The 21391-nt window shown below is 35.9% G+C and overlaps 2 protein-coding genes across 4 annotated transcripts in view; both read left to right on the top strand.

The window, feature by feature from the left end:
- LOC109534691 (furin-like protease 2) overlaps nucleotides 1-21391 on the top strand; it is a 904557-nt gene that overhangs the window by 87712 nt on the left and 795454 nt on the right. Inside the window, exon 3 of one of the 3 annotated variants that reach the window (XM_048670177.1) lies at nucleotides 18845-18848. The exons of the other annotated variants lie outside the window; for them this stretch is intronic. The gene's annotated coding sequence lies outside the window, so the exon portion shown is untranslated. The remainder of the gene's footprint in view (nucleotides 1-18844; nucleotides 18849-21391) is intronic. 3 annotated transcript variants of the gene reach the window in all.
- Nucleotides 9175-12356, top strand: LOC125505766 (ipsdienol dehydrogenase-like). The gene is made up of 6 exons (XM_048670232.1): nucleotides 9175-9258; nucleotides 10414-10575; nucleotides 10649-10816; nucleotides 10882-10988; nucleotides 11656-11786; nucleotides 11929-12356. Exons 1-6 carry the CDS (start codon nucleotides 9250-9252, stop codon nucleotides 12126-12128), a joined length of 777 nt encoding a protein of 258 aa, XP_048526189.1. The 5' UTR covers nucleotides 9175-9249; the 3' UTR covers nucleotides 12129-12356.

Here is a 21391-nt window from a genome sequence, read left to right as displayed (position 1 = left end):
ACTAATAAATCTACAATCATATAGGTAATTTAAAAAATCGAGATTTGTGTAATGGCACATAATAATTTGTTTATGCCAATAACCAATAAATTATAAGCTTTGTAGCTTTTCAAAAATTCTGAGAGCTTTGACGTTACCGCCAAGCAGCACTGCGTGAAAGATGATTCTCATTGGTCCGCTCTCATTGTCACTCTCGAATGTCACGTTATAGCCGGACATAATCCGTGTACACACTAAGTGGGCGATTTGAATTTGTTATATGCATTTTAATTGTTTGAATTTCATAGGGTGGGAACTGTTAGCTCCGGATAAATTTATTTGAGTAATATAGAAATTTTATTAATATTGCACAACAAAATTATAACGTTGACGCATTTAAAAAAAAAGTTCATATAAACTCTTGTACGTGCCCTTACTTTTCTGTTGAGGGCACGCAAAATTTATTTTCGATAAACACCATATTTCATAAGGGTCTCAGGTTTTAGTAGTAAGAAGATTTACTTTTACATGCCCTTACTTTTCTGCTGCGGACACGCAAAATTTATATTTAACTAATCTGGAATATACCGTAGATATACATTCATGCATATTACTGGAATATTTGTTTTGAACATACTAGGTATATTCACCTGCACATATACACAATATGTACATACCTGGCATGTTTATCTGCACATATATCCAATATGTACATACCTAGGATATACTTTTTATGAACTTTGATGTGGAATATACATGCATGTATATTCCACGAACATTCATGTTCAACCATGTATATTCCCAGGATATTCCCGCAATGTTCTGTATATTTTTTGAACATTCTCGGATATTCATAGAATATCAAATGCTATCTGGGAAACTAGTTATATGTGTATTGTTTTATAAGCTTACAAAAAAGGTTTAGTTTTTTAAAAATAGCTACGCTTTGTAAAACATCGAAAATCGACGATATCTTGTCTTTCTTAAATGGAAAGTCCCTATTTTGATTTCATATTTGAATTCAGTATTACATTTTTTATTTAAAATGTTCATTGTCAACACTTATCTGTCATAGTTTTTGACATACATTACAAATTTACATTTGTGTGACATTTATTACAAAGCAACTGGATGCAGAGGTTTATTTGAAAAAATCCTAACTCCTGAACCATTCCTATTTTTTTATTCAATTTTCAAAGGTTAGGCCAACATTTTGCATTGATTCTTTCACTGTTGTTATTCGTGCGTCTGTCGGGGTGTTTCAAAGTTATTAATAAAAAAATGCCTGCATTACGATTTCTCACAAAAAAATTAAATTTACGCCAGCGGTCCTACAGCAACCACAGTCATCATCCATCACCCACTAAAATTATGGAATCTGCGACGAACGGTCTCACTGAAATTATTCACCGACTTCCACTGTTTACCAGTTTATAACCTCATTTTTTATGAAAGAACCCAAACCGTGCCGATATCATTTCTAACCCGCATGCGCTCATTCACCGCCTATTACCCAAACTACCAAATTTCGAAACGGTGGTTAGCAGTAGATGGCAGTGGATGACTAGTGAAGCTTTCTATGGAGACGGTTCAATGGGAATCGCATATGTTGGAAATCTGCTTGATGGCCACCGGTGATTACCGGTGGATCTGTGAGACCGCCGCCTTACGGATTACCTATTTACTTTACTATTACTTCTATAGCTGACTACTTGATAAGAACACAATAATATGTCTTCCAAAAATGCCAATAACTCATAATCGACTTTAGATCAACGTAGGTACACAGTGTTACTAAAAGTGGACTTTTAATTCAATTTTACATTTATTTTTGGAGTCAGAAATACTAGTTGATATTTAAAAAAGTGAAGTTCTTGTCATGTTTTTTACTGTGAAGTTGGAAAAATCGTAGCTGAAGCATGAAACGTAACAAAAGTGTGAGCATGTCTTTCAAACCTTTGGGAATTGAATTAAATAATGCCGAGTTATTTATTTGCAATAGTTCAGGAAGTATGATTTCCGAGGCATCAGAACAGTGTAAGCGTTCAAGCAAACCACTTCTGAAGATGCAAGCCACTCGACGACGACGGCCTAAAAACCCGAAAGACCCATTAGTTTGAAGGAATGGCCTCGAAATTCTATCTCTTTTGATAAAACGCCTCTACGGGGAGGAAATATCTAATTTACACCACCGGTTAAATAAGATGCGCAAACGGAAAGCAGGACTCCTCGTTCGCTTTCCTGAGCCGATGCAGGGATTCCAACATGATCCCCGGCATCCTGAAGTGCAGAAGAACCCTTAGGACCACGCAAGCACACAGGATATAGAATAGGACCGAGAAGTTATTCCTAAGGGAAAGGATCTATAACGTGAGAAGTAAACTAGCAGCAACAGACAGCGAACTTTTAAACCTCTTCTACAAACTGGGAAACCAATAGAGGAAATTATCTCGAATACCAAAACAGCATTACAAGAGCTTCCAGAACTAACGACAAATGAAATACGTGTGGAAACCACCCAAATCCTGCGGAAAGCGAAACCACCACCAAGCAACTTAAGCAGAGGAGAACAACATGCCCTCAAGAAAATACGTCGTCTTTGTCGACAAAGGAAACGCTACAGTCATCATAAATAGAGAAGAGTACGAGCAGGAAATCCAAAATTTATTGGACCCAGTCACTTACACGAAGCTCAAAAAAGACCCGACTTGAGCCAAGCTCAGAAATATCAACCGCCTGATCAAAATATCCTCAATAGACGAGAACACCATGAATAGGATTATTAGGTCAGAAGCCCTTCCCCCACGTTTGTATGGATTACCGAAGATTCACAAGAAAGGAATACCACTAAGACCAATCGTCAGTGCCCCGGGATCAACCGATTATGGCGCCTAAATTTCAATTTCATACGATTTCGGGAAATAAAAATGTTTCTAACGAACGGGCTACGTGAATCACCCTGTATAATTATGTACCCGTAAAATCTATAAGTAGGCCTTTTTTCGGTAGTTTATTTTTAATATTAGGTAACTTAATTCTTATAGATTTCTCTTTAGTACATGTATTAATTTTATTGTTGGCGGAGCCCTACCGTAGCCTTTGCGGATCACCGAGGCTCCTCGGAGCACACTTTGCTTGCCTTGCTTGATCATGCAGCGTTCAAGTATTAGACTATCCGTTTCGCAACCGCGCTGTAGCCCCGATAATGGTGCTTTAACCATGCCATCTAAGGAAACATAAAAAAACGTTCAACCTTGAACCAATTCAACTAAAACCAGTGTGCATGCATATACACTGAAATTAATTTCACATGGTGCTTATTTTATCTAAAAGTTGCTGTGCAATGTTGCTTATTATTATTAGACGGGGAGCACAGTAGCAAAAATAGATACAGTTGTGTGAGCATTTATTACATCCTACTCAGCTTTAAAACTGCGGTGCTTCCGTTTTACATATTTTCATATGATGTAATTACTATTTAGTTGAAATGGATTCCATGGAAATTGGAAGCTAAGCCACTTAGAATTACAGAACAGGGAACAGGTCAATTAGAACAGGAGGACAGGTTCTGAAGATGGCAGACGTTCTCGATTTTCACACAAATGTTTTCCAAACATGTTATTTATTTTTTTATATGTATTTAGTTGATCGTAATCGTATAAATAAAGTATTTAAGATGAAGTGATAGTTTAGAGCTTCAAACGTTATGGAACTGTAAACAGAGAGACGTATTTTTCACAAATTATTTAATGCTTGAGACTGGAGCTGTCGTTTAGTAGGAAATAGTAATACGTGAAAATTCTTATGAGCCATAAACAACGAAAGCTTGAACCCTGCTACAATAACTGCTGTAAGCAAATTTTTTAGAACCGATAATAATTTCAGAAAAGTTTCTTAGAGTAACTTATTGATTTACTATGACTTGTAATCGTTAAAACTTGCAAGACCTTTATACCTAGACAACTGAGAGAAACTCAAAATTATTAATTCTGTTTTCTTAGCCTTACTACTAAAGCCACATACATCTAGGAATAGGCGATCCGAAATCTTAATGCAGATATAAGTAATTTTATACGAYATTTATATTACGCTCAAAGTTTCAGTGAGTAGGCCCATCAAACCGTACGTTGTAAGATTCGAATATATTGTCATAAGGTATTCCGAAGTTTTGCATCTSTGAGAAAATATTTTAACTTATTTTGCTTCTCTGCATTTTAGGATTCTTTCGTTGCAAGTATCGTCTATACAAGACGTTTGTCCCTTCTGACCAAAATGCTTGCAAGTAAAAGTAGTAGTAGTTCTGTGGGGGAACCCGAATGGGTCCGGCGAGTGGGCCTTAAAGGCCCGTTTCACCATTCCCCCTCCATCCACCCCCGCCATTGGAAGTAAAAAATAAGATATACACCAAAATATCTGAACGGGAAAGTGGTTATTCACTATAAACATCACTCTAGAAAAGTCTACTTTTGTAAAGCGTATAGCAAGTCACCAGAAGTATATATATGCATGCCGGTTTAAAACGTTTTTCTTCGTCGTCCGCCGCCTAATCTCCATCCTCTTCTATTGTCGCAATCTTCTGGTGAGATGTTTCTTTCACTCATGGACTTTGGTATGGTTTTCTTCCATCACAGTCTTGGTCTTCCATTCCATTCTTGGTCTTCCTCGTTTTCTTCTTCCTATTGGTTGCCAATGCAGTTATTTTCTTGGCTACCTGTTATTTGGCATCCGTTCTACGTGGCCGTACCAGGTAAATTGTCTTTTTTCAATGTCCTGAACTATCGTACCTTCTATTCATATTTCTTGTTTTATATGGTCGTTCCGTATTCTGTCTCTTTGTGAGATTGGCATGTATCTTATAATGGCATGCATTTCAACTGCATCTACTTTCTTCTTTTGTCTGTCTGTAACCCTCCACGTTTCTGCTTCATACAAAATACTGCTCTTCACCATTCTCTCGTATATATTAAACTTCCTCTTCGTTGTTATTCGCTTACTCTATCTAAATTCTATTTAGGTATCCGATATGTTTTTTAGCTTTAACTATTCGTTTTTCTATCCCTTTCACATCTGTCCCAGTGTTGTCGAATGTGATACCTAGATACTCATATTCCTGACATTGCAGAACTTCCTGACCCTTGTCCACTTCCACATCTCTGTCCTGGATACATAGATATTTTGTTTTATTCATATTGACTGTCAGGCCTCATTCTTGGTACTCTTACATCAGTTTTCTAACCATATATTGCATGTCCTTTCTGTCACTAGCCACTGTGAACTGATCATCTGCAAACTGAAGAGCGAACAGGCACCTGTCATCTATCTCAACCCCCATACCATTGATCTTCCTTTTCCAATTTCTTAGTGCCACCGCCACGTATACTTTAAAGAATGTAGGAGAGATATATCATCTTTGACGTAGTCCTTTATTTACTATGAATGTGTCTGTGAGTTCTTTGCCAATCTGGATCCTTGATTTTAAGTCTTTATATAATTATTCAAGAGCTTTTATATGGTTGTGATTAATATTGGTTTGTTCTAATACCTTCCACAGTCTGGATACTGGGAGTGTATTACATGCTTTTCGTAGGTACACAAATCTGAGGTGGGTTCCCAAATGTCTAGCAGATCTCTTTTCTACAACCTGCTTTAGGCAGAATACGTTGTCCGTACAAGATCTTCCTGCTCTTATTTTTAATTAGCTTATTTCCGTTTTTATGGATGGATGATATAAAAGCCGTTTTCCAGTCTTGTGGAACAGGATGACCTTTTAGGCATTTACTGATAATTATTGTGATACTTCTAAAGAGCTTTTCAGTTCCAAATTTAAGCATTTCGGAGTATATTTTTTGAGCCACTGGCTTTGCCTGACTTAGGATTCTTAACCGTCTTCTTTACTGTTTCCACCGATATCTCCGATATCTCAATTTCTTCTCCATGTACTGTAATATGTCTTGGGGAATCTATTATATATTCCTGTCTAGTTTCTTGTAGTAGACCTTTGTATTGTTCTAACTACTGTTCCGGTTTGATTACCTGGATATTAGCTCTGTCCTTTCCTGGGTTTTTGACATTTGATATAAATCTCCATACCTCTGAGCATTTCTTTCTTCCTATGTAGTTGTTAATTTCTTCACATTTCTTATCCCATGGTTCATTCTTAGGTATAGTGATGCACGCTCTTAATTGTCTTTTTGCATTTTTATAAGAATTAAGGTCTTGTTCCCTTTTTGTTGTAGCCATTTCAAATATTTTTGCTTCTTCTCTTGGATTAAGAACTCTATTTCCTCGTTCCACCAGTATTTCTTGTTTTTATTGTATTTCTTTGTTCCTATTGCTTCTTGGGTAGCTTCTATTGGACTCCTTATAACGTTCTCATATAGCTTGTTAACAGTACACTCTTCAGGGTTCAATAGTTTGCTGTCGAGTCGAGTCTCTGAAATAGAAATACAGTGCTTTCATCGCTAAAACTGTTAAAATTGTATTTGGTTGTATCTGCTGTGTCCACGCGTATAGCATTGCTCTTTGGTTCATCTTTGCTCTTGTTCATTTTCCTGAATTACATCCTTATTTTGACTCACTATAAAATGATCTGACCCGCAAGTTATTCCTCTTGGGACTCTTACGCCATTTATTTCTTTGTTTGTTTCTTGTTTGTTAATTACATAGTCAATGATGGTTTTTAAGTTACGGGTATTCTGTGTTTATGTATAGCGGTGAAAGTTTTTGTGTTTGAAGAATCTGTTGTTTATTCTAAGATTGTGTGTTTCGCAGAGCTGTATGAACCTTTGGCCATTATCATTGGTTATTTCTTCGCTAGAGGGTCCCACAACTGGGCCATTGTTTGTACTTCCCGTTCTTCCATTGAAGTCGCCCAGCATTATAATTCATATATTCCTTCCAACATCTTCTAGGGTTTCATCCAGCTTTTCAACGATTTCCTGCTTAATGCCGACTCTTTCGTCCTCTGGTGGTGTGTAGGCCGCTAGAATGATGATGTTATATCCATGTACTTTCAAGTTGACCGTCAGAATATTTTCGTCTACTGCTTCCCAGTTGTTAATTTTGCTCTTCCAGTCTTTCCTTATTAGTATCGATACCCCTCTAGCTGCTCTCCCTTCTTCTGGCACCACAGTAAAAAGGTGAATGTATTCTTCGACATTTTCAGTGCACTTCCTTTTTCTTGGTTTCGGTCAGTGCTATCAAATCAATGTTCAATTTTTAACTTTCTGATGCAATACTATCCGTTTTTAGTCTAATACCCTGTACATTCCACATAGTGAACTTCATAGTTCATTTTCTTTGCCGTTTTCGTCGTCTTATTGATCCGTCCAATGTTCCGAGGCATCGTTTAAGTTTTTTGGAAGTTTTATGTTTTTTACGAGTCTTAGAGAATCGGTCTAATGCCTCAACCCCCATCCTGGAGGACCGGGTCAGTTTTTGTTTCACGGTGAGTATTTTATTTCCCCACTACCCTCGGAATCTGCTAATGTGCAGAGCCCGCGAGCTTCCCCTAATTCCCATATGGACGCACTCGATGGAGGTAACTGACGAGTCCCCCCAAGTAATATCTAGAATAATTAAACTGACAATAAAGAGATTTTTGTATACTAAATGCCAAGATCTTGAAAAAACATTATCGAAAAATGTTTATCACAACCCTCACATGAATATCAAAAAGCTAACAGAAACCGAAAAGAACAGCAACTAACAATATTGGAGAAATGGAACAACAATTGACAATAATGAACCTTTTTAAATATGTATTAAATTCAAGATTCATGTATTTAAGATTATCAATGATGATAAATAATTAGAAAATATTAAGTATAGGAAAGTATTGGTATACATGTCATAATCGAGCGAAACAAATTACTCAAGTTTAAAATTTATGAAATTTTTATGGGAGGGAGAAGTGCATAAACAAGAAGCGTATAGCGTAAGAACTTACAAATCGCTGCTCGAATGCTCGAATAATTGATTTTTATATAATAATTTATTTTGCGCATGATTATGAAGGAATAAAATCTTTCATATACTCTTATCAAAATGTATATTTATCAAGTTTAGCTAAAAAACCGGAATCATATACAGCGTGGTTTTTTTTATCTTGAAACTCTTAAATATTTCGGAAACGAGTGTTCCGAAGAAAAAATATTTCAAATAAGAAGTTAATATCTGGGAGGGGAAGTTTATTCGTGTCAGAAAAACAACGCCTGCTTCGACCTTGTGGGCGAGGCAGGGGTCAACTTGAGAATTTTAAATGGTAACCACAACATTTTATTGGAGATTCGAATAGTACGTCAAAAACTGGGAATAATGAATATAAAACATTTTCTTCGCTTTTGACAGGTGGCGCTGTAATCCATCAATTATCTTTTTTTGCTTTAGAAGAGTGTTTTTGATATGGGCGCATTAACTGTACAAGAAAAAATTGAAATTATTTTTGTATAGGGAGAAGCGGGCCGATATACTTTCAATAGATGTTTTGTTGATTTGGAGGTACATATTTGGTTTTCATCATTTAACAATTTTCGGACCGAATATTCCTCTGACATTAATAGATGCTATTGGTCACACTAAAATTTTAAGAGTTTCAATAAAATAATAGTTCAGCAGATCTAAAGCAAAAAATATGATAATTGATGAATTGCAGCGCCACCTGTCAAAATAGAAAAAATGTTTTGGATAGATTATTCTCAGTTTTTGACGTACTATTCGAATCTCTAATAAAATGTTGTGGTTACCATTTCAAATTTTCAAGTTAGTCCCTACCGAGCCTACAAGGTCGAAGTAAGCGTTGTTGTTATGACACTAATAAACTTGCCCCTCCCAGATATTAATTTCTTATTTGAAACGTTTTTCCCCCGGATCACTCGTTTCCGAAATATTAAAAACGCTAATTATTTGTTTGATGAAAAAGACGCTACTTAATGGGTTAAAAAAAAATATATATATTATAATTGTTTTGCCCCATCACTTCATCTTGCATATTATAAATCATTGCACCTCCTAAAAGTGTCATCTATTTGCAAGTGTAAAACCAAAAATGGATTAGTCATGTGCATTTTCAATTTCATTATTCAACAAATCTTGCTGTTGAAATTTTAAATAAATTCTACTTTGATGTGTTTTGTATATCATATGCACTCGTACTATTGCAATTACGATAATATCACTTGATTCGACCTATCTATATAAGAATTATTTCATAACCGGACTAATTGTGCGCTACGCGATAGTACTACAGACCGCGTAGTGAAAATCGTCAATATGGTTAAGGTAAGTTAATCCATTACATATCTAATATCTGTTTTAATTGAAAACAAATTGTATATACTTTCCTGACTGTGTTTCAATTCCAAATCAAAATTAATTCCTGGGTCATTTATTGTCTTTATTTATCAATTAAAATACGTTTCGGTGTATTTTTYCACCATCATCAGTTTTTACGTGTAGCGTTGTTACTGCTTTAARCCTTGGCATACATTTGAAGTATTAATTTTGTCCATTTTGGACACAAAGCAACTTTGGGAACTTGCACAGCAACTTGGACACAAAGCACAGCTTTGTCCAAAATGGATAAAATTAATACTCCAAATGTATGCCAAGGCTTAAAGCAGCAACAACGCTACACGTAAAACTGATGATGGTGGAAAAATACACCGAAACGTATTTTAATTGATAAATAAAGACAATAAATGACTGAAACCCAGGAATTAATTTTGATTTGGAATTGAAAACAAAGTTAATTGTTTCCATTCATTTTTAATTCCCAAATACAGCGACTTATTTAGGTTTAACAGAGCTTGCTGCTTCTATGAAAACATAACTTCATATTTTGAATGTCGACATTATATTGATTGACCATTAGTTCTAATGATAACTTACTTAATAAAAAAAAAATTCGATACTCAAACGTAAATTATCTGATGCATCACATTTTCAAAGCAGCAACCATTAAGGAAAAATAATTGAGAAGTGCCCAAAAAGCATGAATTCACAATATGCAACATAAAAGAGGCAAAGTACACCAACTAAAGGAAAAAATATTGAAATAATAAATTAAAGAAACTCTTAGTAAATTAATAAACTAATATATTTATGACTAATGGGTTTTTCGGGTTTTTAGGCCGTCGTTGGGTAGAATTTCTTCTTGACGTTTCGCAAGCACGAGTGTCTTGCATCTTCAGAAGTGGTTTGCTTGAAGGCTTACACTGTTCTGATGAATCATGAATCAGAGTAAGCCACTCGTGCTTGCGAAACGCCAAGAAGAAATTCTACCCAACGACGGCCTAAAAACCCGAAAGACCCGTCTTTAGTTAGTCTCAAAGAATGGCCTAGAAAGTCTATCTCTTTTGATAACATATTTATGTTTCGTATTCCAAATTGACACAGGAACTGTATTAAGGACGTTTGCACATTTCCTGTTTGTAGGGATCGGTATTTGCTGTGACCGGTGGTTCTTCAGGATTAGGAAAAGGAGTGGCAGAAGTTCTTCTTACTCATGGAGCGAAAGTAATAATCCTAGATATTCAAACTCTAATTGATGATAGTTTAAAGCCTTTTGCAGATAATATGTGCTATGTGAAAACTGATGTAAGTTTTTTTTTATTACAAGATTATTGGTTTTTGAATGTAAAGTGGTTACTTATATGAGAACATATTTTAGGTAACGTCGGAAGAGGACGTTAAAGAAGCACTTGCGACTGGAAAAAGAAAATTTGGGAAATTGAACGGAATAGTTAGTTGCGCTGCTTTTGTTGGCGATGTTGAGCCAATATATGACACGAAAACAAAACGACTTAGTAGTTTAGACAATTTTCGCAAAGAAGTAAATGTAAGTAGCTGGCACTAGATAAGTTAATCGAAGTTTAATATTTGTTTATATTCGCAAAATTAAAGGTTAATCTTATTGGAACACTAATTTCTATTCGGCAAGCGCTTCCTTTGTTAATTGAAAATGAGAAAGATGCTGATGGAGTAAGAGGAGTTATTATTACTATTTCAAGGTATGTGCTCTATTTTTTTTAGTGGTCATACCTTTGACTGATAATAGCACCTCTGTACAAGGTAAGCGCATGATTAAAAGGCTACTGCGATATTCTTTGCATCAAAAGAAGACGATCTGACCTAACTTTTATTAACAAAAAATGTCTGGCTCCTCTGCTATTGATTGGCAAAGTTCTTAAAAAAAATTATCTTTATGCTACAAGGTTTTACTAAGAGCAGAAAATCGGGAATAAATGATCAGTGCATCAACAAAAAAATGAATTGATTCCATCTACCAAATAAAAAGTTCTGGTAGTTTTTCTACCACGACACTCAAGAATTCACCACTTGTCCAAAACGGCTGAACTCGATTGTTTAATCAAAATATTAGACTTACGTAAGAACAAATACACAGCGAGTTTCAGCAAAACACATCGTACCATTCTCCCGATATTTTGAAAAAGATACATTTTTTGAAAAACTTTGACCGTTAATAGCAGAGTAGCCAGACATTTTTTGTTAATAAAAGTTAGGTCAGATCGTCTTCTTTTGATCCAAAGAATATCGCAGTTCCCTGTTGATCATGTGCTTACGGGACACCCTGTATTTACTTTGAAATATTTGGTCGCTTAAAAATTTAAGGATTACTGATGGATAAGATTTACATTAGCTAATTATCGGTTTCAGTGTTGTTGGTCTTAATGGAACCCCAAAAATGTTGGGATATTCCGCCAGCAAAGGTGGTTTAATAAACATTATTCCTCCTCTCGCAATTGAATTGAGAAATTATGCAATACGCATTATGGACATAGCGCCAGGTACATGTTTGATTATTCGATGGTTTTTTTAAGCATCTCTGCGCAATCGGTGAAAGTCAATTTAGGCTTCATCTGGTTTTTATTTTCTGCGCGACGAAGTGTTCTCTCGCGTTTCAATGATTGTATTGCTGTGTTTTTCTAGGTGTATGTAAAACCCCGATGATTGATAAGGCTTTCGGCCCCAAAGCAGCAGCGCAACTGAATAACGATTTTCCTCCAAGGCAAATAGAACCTGTGGAATTTGGAACATTTGTAAAACATGTTATCGAATCGCCCATGCTCAATGGAACATGTATCAAATTTGGCGGACGACAGGATGTTGCCACAGGACTTGTGGAGTGAATGAGGAAGCTTCATTTTTTTTTCCTACTAAAAAATCATCCATTTTGTTACTAAATTATTTCTATTTCAGTTGGCTTTGTGGATGGTTTATTTAAATAATGCAATAAAATATTAATTACTTATATTTATACATGCCAGAATTCCCAGCTTTCATCGCTTGAAGTTTGGCGTGTTTAAAATATCTGAGCATTTTGGGGGAAATAAAAATGCGTTTTGGTTCCCGAGAAATGGCTCCTTTTACTGGAAGAATTATGTTTTTCCATTTTATCAAGAAACGTTCCTCGTAGAGACGTTTACATTTTCTTGATAACACAATATCACAAGAAACGAAAATTGTTTTTCATAAAGATGTTTTATTCAGAATGGTTTGAAACACGGTAAATCCGCAAAGAGGCGTCCAATTTAACTCTAGAATATTTTACACCTCTGCGTGGTACTTTTTGACTTGCGGAAAATCCAGCTCTTTCTCGCTTTCGTTCTTTAACGTTTTACTAGTAGACTGGAACATAAACTTAAATTTTGTGGCATTAGGTATTTTTAGATGACGCGGAAGATAGGTATTGCAATTTTCGCGTGCCCTATAGGAAGCGCAACTTGCGACCAATTGTGTCGACACTTTGATTAATAACTCTTCAGCTTGAACTTTCTACAATGAAATTAAATATTGTTGTTTCGTATCCATATTTTGGTCCAATCTTGAGAAAATTTTATTCGACAAACACTAGGTTCTGATAATATCCGAGACTGACCATGATATAATTCATGGAGCTGACGTTTTAAATACTGAAATTAATAAAATGCGCAATAGTTATTTAGGAGCAATTAACATTTTCTTCTTCAAAAATAGTTATCAAGTCTAGCAATTTTTTTACTGTTATATTTACTACTGCAAGTTTCTGTTCATATGTAGGAAAATATGATGAGGATTGTCCCTTTGCATGAAATTTATTTTTGATTAAAAACATATGAGAATTCAAGTTTTGTTGCACATAAATACACTGCAAGTTAAATAAATCCCGGAAAAAAATGATTTGGCTATTAAATGGGCTTTCAAATCTGATCAAATTGACGTCATGCGGAAACGCCATGTGATTTGTCTGACGGCACAAGACACGCCGGCGTGCACGTAGTCTGTGTGTTCATTCAAACCGTACGCTCTCTTAATCTTATGTTTTGTTTTATTAGTTTATTTTTGTTCTTTTGTTCTGTTTCAACCATACACTTTTTGCAACAATAACAGTAGGTATCAGATGTACGACCACCAATCTATTATAGCACACACTTTGCTAAAACGTGTTCTAAAGGGTATGGGAAGACCGATAAGTAAGTCGATGAAAATTTTATCAGTTGGCATCCACGTCATCTAACTTTTCAACATATGGATGATTGGTTCAATAAACTTCGGAAAAAATATTACTAGCAGTAGGTACTTGTAGCAATCCCAAAATCGTCACCTAATGCTGCCATACTTGTATCAATATGTATTTTTTGTAATACTAAATATATACGGTGATTCAAAATTGGCGCCATTCGTTTCAAGGGGTGATAGAGGCTCCTTTGGGGAGTACGAGAACAATATTGAAAATTTGTTTTTCCAAAATTTCTAGAAGATATTAACAGTTGACGATCGAATTTCAACTTTGTTATTAAGCATTATTTTGAAATGGTTCCATGTTTAATTGGTAGCATATTGGAATACTTAAGCACTTAAAAAGAAAAATTACGATCTTTGCTTCAAATTAGAAAAATTTTTGATATCAAAAAAGTTCTCTTCTACAATTTTTTGATGAAAAGGCATAGCGGCAATGATGTATTTTATCATTAACAGATAGTTACAGGTGGATAGCCCTTGTCAATCATAACAATAATTGTCAAACTGTGACTTACTTTGAATTTCTTATCACGAATTTGCTGGTATGCGATTAGTTCAGGGAAAATGCTACAGTAACATAGCAGAAGCTGAAAGAACTCACGCTAACAAAGGGCGAGGAGAGTGGTTCCAGGAAGATAGTGGACGATAGATGTTCGGGGTCCAGGCACAAAGGAACACGTATTGGACATAACAGAATCAAGGCCTTCCAGGGGGCATCAGAGCACCATAACTGACCCTTTCTCAACCACCAAATAAATACCGAGAAAGGGCTACATTCCTACCACGTTTGTACGATACACACAGCACAAGGAGATGCAAATGGAGCAGGAGTTAATTAACTGAATACGAGACGCTGCTTGATAAGAGTGGATAATAAGGAGATTACACAGGCACTAGCTTGTTTGGAGTTAACCATTCAAATGTTTGGTGTTGTATGGTTTATTTGTAAACACCAATATTCGAGGTTATGAGAACAGTTTGACATTTCGTCAACAAATCTTGTTGAATTTACCGTTCATCCTTGTCTATCTTATTGTCAGTCTGTATAATTCCATGGTTACCGGAGTTTTAAATAATCACGAAGCCACAGATATTTCTTCAACTTTCAAACTTTCGATGTTCTTTATTTACTTCAACGCATAGCTCAGAATTATCTGCTCTAGATAACGTTGAACAATCTTCTTCATTCATCTCATCACTTGAACCTGAAAAACTCGACTCTGATGACACGTATATTTTGAATTTTGCAAGTGTTTTTATTGGGGATAAACCAATTCTTTCAGAAGCAAATTTGAAGCAACTTTGGGACAACGTTCTTTAATCTTCAATCTGCCTGGATGTTGCATTGTGATGCCTTACTTCTATACGTAGATCTCAAACTTGCTTGAACTGCTACATCGACTCGTACTGATTTACATAAACTAGCATGCCCTTCTCGTTCAATTCGAGCTGAAGTTTCTTCTTCACATACGATGTCATTTTTTGAAGTGTTAGGTACTTTATGTTCGCGTAAAACATTCGCGACAATTTCAAGCCTAATATGTCATGTACCCCTATAAATTCCACCTTCTTCATTCTCTTCATGCCACTTCTTCTGGACCACTGAAAATCTTCATATCATTCGAGGGATAAATTTTCAAAACTGATTCAGTGTAAATTTATTTGCGTTAATTATTCACGAACAGGTACGGAATCATATTTATGAGGAAGTATTGAATAGCGAAATATTCTTGCCCATTTTGCAAACCATTGTGACAGACTTTGTTGATAATCTGCTTGTGGATCAAATATATTTCTAAGATCAACTGGGCGGTGCTCCGCCACATTGTGAAAATGTGATAGACTAGAAATTGTATGAGATGTTTGAAGATAGATGAATTCGGCGCCTAGGACCGTCGAGGAGTCCAGATATAACACCATTAGATTTCTACATTTGGGGAGCAATAAAGAAAACAATTTACTATAGGTACTCCCGTCGATTCAGTGGGAGAACTAGTAGCCCGAATAAGAAATTTCTTTGACCAACTTGATCCAGCTGAAATAGCAATCCAAGCAATTGAACATTTATATTAATAGAAATTGTGTCATTAGTTTTATTACTACCTACATATTGCTTTTGATTGATGATGACTATTCATTGCGGCAATTTTTGAAAAAATCTCGACAATCAACACAAAATCGAAAATAAGTTTAAAACTACTCGAGTTACGTATAGGGACAAAATATGTACAGATGTTCTAGCCTATCTATTGAATAAATCACCAATGTATCATTGTTTTTAAAATAACGAATTTTTCCAGTTTTTTTTTAACAGAGTATAAAAATTGTTATGTTTGCACTTTGCTGTATCTAGATTGCTTTTTTCGATAATTCATTCAGCACTGAGCACAATAATGGATACCTAATTTTTTTGGCCACTGATATTTCAAGTTTCACTCTTTCATATTTGAAAATAAACTCAATTTTCGGCGACACCCTGTCAGTGGAAACATTTTGATAAACACTGCTCTATTTTTTGCTCAGAAACCGATAGAGTAGGCTAGAAAAACTTTTAATAAAAGTTTTTGGAAATCAAGAAAAGACAGTATACACGGTGTTCCATTGAAAATAAGTAAGTTTGAGACAACTTCCGGTATAAGCGGAAGTCGCATAAAGTCGCTGTTATTTCATCAGAAAAGAGCGCCTTCGAAAACCCCTTTCCGAAATATCCTAATGGGCTCTGGCCGTGAGACATCTTTTATAGCATTTAACGGTTTGCTTACGCGCCCATATCTTTCGTGCCAAACTTGTTAAAATAATAAGGACAGCTTCGTAAATATTTGCAACTTTCTCAGTTAATATTCGATTACTTCCAACAAGAAGCTGTTCAAAGTGCCGAACGTTATCAAGCATATCCTATAGCAAGGAAGGTCATCAGTGTAATGTGTTTACAAAGTACGTTCCGGCTTCGTCAAAGCTGCAGCAAAGTCTATTACAACCTCGCAAGCCTTATGTGGTTTTGGCGGTAGTCATAAAACTAAAGAGGACGAAAGCCTTTCTCATTAGCAGCATGTTACTATATCGTTTAATTCCGGCTTCCATTTCTGGGGTGGACGCTTACTGATCACACTATACATATACTAAAAGAAATGATCAATGACATTTTTTTTTGTTTTTTGGGGCTTATTACAAACAGTTGTCCAGTAAATTTTATCGAAAGTTTCCACAAATTAGAATACAAATTTGTATTCACAAGAAGATGACTAAACAGTCGAGAAATCCACTGAAACCCCTTACGAATAGATTGTTTTGTTTAAGGGGACTACGTTTTTTGCAGGAAAATTGCGAACTCGTATATGAAAGAGGGTTACGAGAGGCACACAAACGGTTTTTTGCATGGAAAGGGTTATTATTTCTGAGGTCGCTTTATGTTACCCTGTTTGTAGAGCGGATTATCGCCTCTGGCAATGTTGTTGTTTCTCCTATTTTCCTGCATACATGGTACATTTTCCAATGTGGCGTTTTGTTTGCTTTTCTGGCTTTGAGATAAAGGCGCATTTGAATGAATTTGGTAAACTTTGAAGGGAGGATGCAGGTGCGAAGTTGAATGTGTAAGAGTAACTAATTATGTAATTGCACAGGGTGGTAAATTCGACTGCTTTAACAGAAAGCACCTGTTCCTTCACTAGATGGAATAACATCGACTTGCACGCACAAATACTTTGCAGAATTCCGCACGCAATCCAACCAACATATTTCGTAAATTTGCCATAGCTTTGCTATTTTGCAGAATATTGGTAGTAAAGGGTGGCCCAACCTAAGTGCAAGATGTTAATTGTAAATAAAACAAAAACTTTTCCGAAAATTATCTCAATGTTTTTTTATTATGATAGAAAGATGATGAGAATTGTGTGTGAAGCAAAATATCGGCCAAATGCGCGCCACGGCTTCGGTGGTGTACCTCTATCCGATGGTCCATATGTGACGCTGAGACATAATTGAGGTTCAATGTCGTTAGTGTGCCCAGTTATCTCATCCTTTAGCTCCTAATATGTTCTTGGCTTATTGACGTATACTTTTTCTTTTAAATATCCCCAAAGACAGAAATCCAACAGTGTCAAATCATATGATCGAAGTGGACAATTAACATCGCCACGACGTGACAGAACACGGCCACTAAATTTCTCGAGCAAAAGAGCCTTTGTTTCGTTGGCTGTGTGGCAAGTGGCACCATCCTGTTCGAGCCACATATCGTCCAGGTCCATATCCTCGATTTCTGGCCACAAAAAGGCCGTTATCATCTCGCGATAGCAAATACGATTCACAGTACCTGCTTGGCCGACCTCATTTTCGAAGAAGTACGGCCCGATGACGCCGCTAGACCATAAACCGCACCAAGCAGTCGCTCTTTCTGGATGCATCGGCTTTTCAACGATCCCTGGTGAATTCTCATTTGACCAAATGCGGCAATTCCGCTTGTTGACGAATGCACTGAGGCAAAAGTCAACCAGTCGGCGTATTGACGACTCTTGAAATGTAAAAAAGCTTAAAATGTCAATTGAACCTTGTAAGCGTGTAAATTCAAATTTTTATTCAAAATTCGCATCCATGATGTTTGTGAGATGTTCACTTGTTGGGGACGACGAGAGTCGAGGTTGACGGCTCTTCTACTACATTATCACGAACAACAACAATGTTTTTCGCAAGCGAACTGGGTGAGCATGCACAGGTGTTTTCACATTTCCTACAGACCCGGTTTGCTTAAATTGGTACACAATTCTGCTGACTGTGGACACATTTGGCCGATTACGCTGACCAAAAAAATTAGGAAGTCCACGAAATGCATTTTGGTTTGAACGCCAATTTTCGTAAAAGGTTTCAACAATCTTATAGAGCGGCTCAATTGTGTACCTCTTCATGGTTGAATTTGTTAAACACTGAAACAAAGAAATGTCAAATTAAGTTGGACAAAAAACTTGACGTTAATATGTGACCCTTTATGTAAACACATTTTAATGCTCTTTTCTAGCAGTAATCCAGTTGTGCACGCAGTTTTATGATGCATGATTTTACCACAACTTTTACAAATAAATATATTTTGCTAATGCATAATATAAAATCAGGCAATTACAATCTTATTAGCTGAATGAAGTTAATTTGCGTTTTTACATTAACTCATTTTTTTGTGTCAATTATTTGCCATTAACATGATCTTATGTGCTTATGAAAATCAACTTCACTTACTCAATCAGCAGTTTACTTGTTCTAAAATACGTTCTGCTGTATTACCAAGTTCCTTTGTATCATCTTCAATAATAATGTTATATAGATAGAATATATATAGCGTGTTTATTTTTTATTCCAGATTGGTGAGTCTATCTGAGTTGTCAAGCTCTGCTTCTCCTAACAGGTAACGTTGACTTTTATGCGTAATTACTTTGCTTTTTATAAAATCTTCATCACCTGGTATGTAGTTTAATACATTTTCTGCTCGTCTAAATAATATAACCCTTCTTGCAAGGCAACTAATTATAAAGGACGATTTACGGTCGATGGAGTATGAGTGGCAACACCGAAAGTAAAGGCCCGACGAGTGCTCTGACGTCACGAGTATCATTTTGCGGTGATAGTAGTCCGAGCAGCCTACTCGATTTCTGTGGTATCGTACCGGCTGGATGCAATATCTCTACGAAAATTTCTATAACAAAGTAATGAGAAATGCTCTATCGACCCAAAGTATTTTCAGTAATCCGACGTTAACCGCTATACCAGTGTACCTATTCTTGACAACTAGCGAGTAGAACAGCCGAACGAAGTGGGCGGGGTTTTATGACAGTCGACCGAAAAAGTTTAGACAGTAAATCGCTTTCCATGGAGCGGGAATGACCGACGCGACCCAGTAGAAAAGGCATTTTCCCGGATTTTCCACCCTCAAATCGTATTTATTTATGTTTTGTTTGTGAATAACGGGTGTATCCATTTTTTTAACGAGTGCCAGCGGAGAACGAGGTAATAAACCACCGCTTCTTAGCTTAGATAACGACAAGTACATGATTCTTAGGTGTCTGTCTCTTTTATACCCAAAAGTTGGTAAAACGTCCGCCACAATAGTAAATAAATGAGGTTGCGAGCCTGTCAGACCGTCAAAATTTTCTCAATTGTGATTGGTTACAGAAGCTGGCAACAGTGCTTGCAAGGACTGCGTGTTCACTGGCATTCCCTATCATTCAAGAATCCTATTTTGTTCCGCTGGGGAAGATGAGCGAGAAGTGACTCTCTGGGATACTCTCTTCTATCAATGTCAAGAATATTATATACGTTGGTATTTTGAATCCTTCCTGTATATTACTGAAAGTTTAGAGAGGCCTTATAGAACCGCTTAGCAAGTTTTATACCGATATAAAGAGGTTTTTTAAAATTCAAATAATTTTCAATTTTATTTATCCAAAAAACTCTATAAAACCTGGTATTTCTACTCGGTTTCCGTACAAAAAAATTAAAATCTTGGGTTTGGTTTCGGCAAGGTCTGACTCATATATACCATGCAATTTGTTGTAAATTATACAGGGTCTTCAAATTAGTGACCTTCTAGCTAGACATAGAAACGCCTTCAATTGATTTTTTGTACTGAAGTTATACAAGGTAATTTAAAATTGGCCGTCATTCTTCTGGTTATTGGGGGTGTTTAGGGAGTAAAGATAGTTTTTAGATAAAGGAGAGGAAAAATCGTAAAATGAATAATTCTTATCAGCAACTGAGATGTTTCTAAAAAAACTAGATCAGCAAGATGGCAACACTGTTTTTCAAGGGTATCAGCCTCATTAACATTACGTAAATACCTGTTGCTTCTAAAATATCTGAAACGCCTTATTGTATGACAAAATGTGTTAAATGGAAGTGAGGAAGTGTAAGTCAGTGTTCTAAAGTGAATAAAAACTTGCAGAGTATGTGCTGCGAAATATGTTTGTAATTTTCACTTTTTTAGACAAAAAAATAAGTCCCTTATATTCAAGATAATCAATTCGCCTCACAAAAGAGGCATAATTCTGTTAAATAGTTTTATTGTCGATCTAAGACATTTCTGCTCCGCTGTGTAATATTTCGTGACGATTTACTTTTAAACATTGCTTATCTAAAGTTATCTCCTATTTGAAAACTCCAAGTGATGTTTCTAATGATCATAAAAATATATTCAAAATTGCCATACGATAGATAATTTATTCTGTCTCCCTACGCTAACTAGCTAACTTCTACTTTTCATTAGTTTTAGTAGGTATTTAATGTGCCGCTTTCAAAAAGAAAAGGTTTCTCAAGATAAGTGAACAGCCCCGTATAAATATTTTTATATTTATGTGCACGGTTCCCTTGACATCTACTGAAAGAGAGGTAGTTTCAACCTGTTATTTTTATCGGATTCTCGTTGGGAAAATTGATCAGTCATAATAAAATTTTCTTTACATGGGATTAGAATATAAAATATGGTGGATGTATCAAGGATTACTTATAGAAAGTTATACAATATATCCCATAAATAACGGATATAAGGAAAACATAATAAATATTGTTACGTTTCTCGGGGTTCGAATGATTCCAGTAAACCAATAAAATAACACAACAATTTATTGAACTCCCAAATACTAACTATAACAATCACTAACTCAAAACTATAGCTCGCGAATCGAACACACTCTGTATATCGCTTTAAATATTTCACTGTATAGCTGTCTGATTAACTAACTCACTCGGATGTTTTGGATATTTTACTTGAGCTAGTTCGTTGGAACTTTTGCTCTTTTATGACTGCCCTTTTCGGGACTTTTAAGTTTTAAATTAAGAAGAGTTTAAATGTGTGCTTAGTAGAAGTGACCAGTGGATTGTTGCCCGTGGCACTTCTGGTTGGGATTAGGGGGAA

Source organism: Dendroctonus ponderosae, unplaced genomic scaffold (assembly GCF_020466585.1).
Source record: "Dendroctonus ponderosae isolate FM_Combo_2020 unplaced genomic scaffold, Dpon_F_20191213v2 Dpon_F_20191213_1, whole genome shotgun sequence".
NCBI lineage: Eukaryota > Metazoa > Arthropoda > Insecta > Coleoptera > Curculionidae > Dendroctonus > Dendroctonus ponderosae.
Note: the sequence above shows the minus strand (reverse complement) of the source record. Positions and strands in the feature narration are given on the sequence as shown.

Coding starts and splice junctions, on each gene's coding strand:
- LOC125505766 (XM_048670232.1), top strand. Junction 10,817..10,881: donor ATTTTCGCAAAGAAGTAAAT/GTAAGTAGCTGG, acceptor GCAAAATTAAAG/GTTAATCTTATTGGAACACT. Junction 11,787..11,928: donor CATTATGGACATAGCGCCAG/GTACATGTTTGA, acceptor GTGTTTTTCTAG/GTGTATGTAAAACCCCGATG.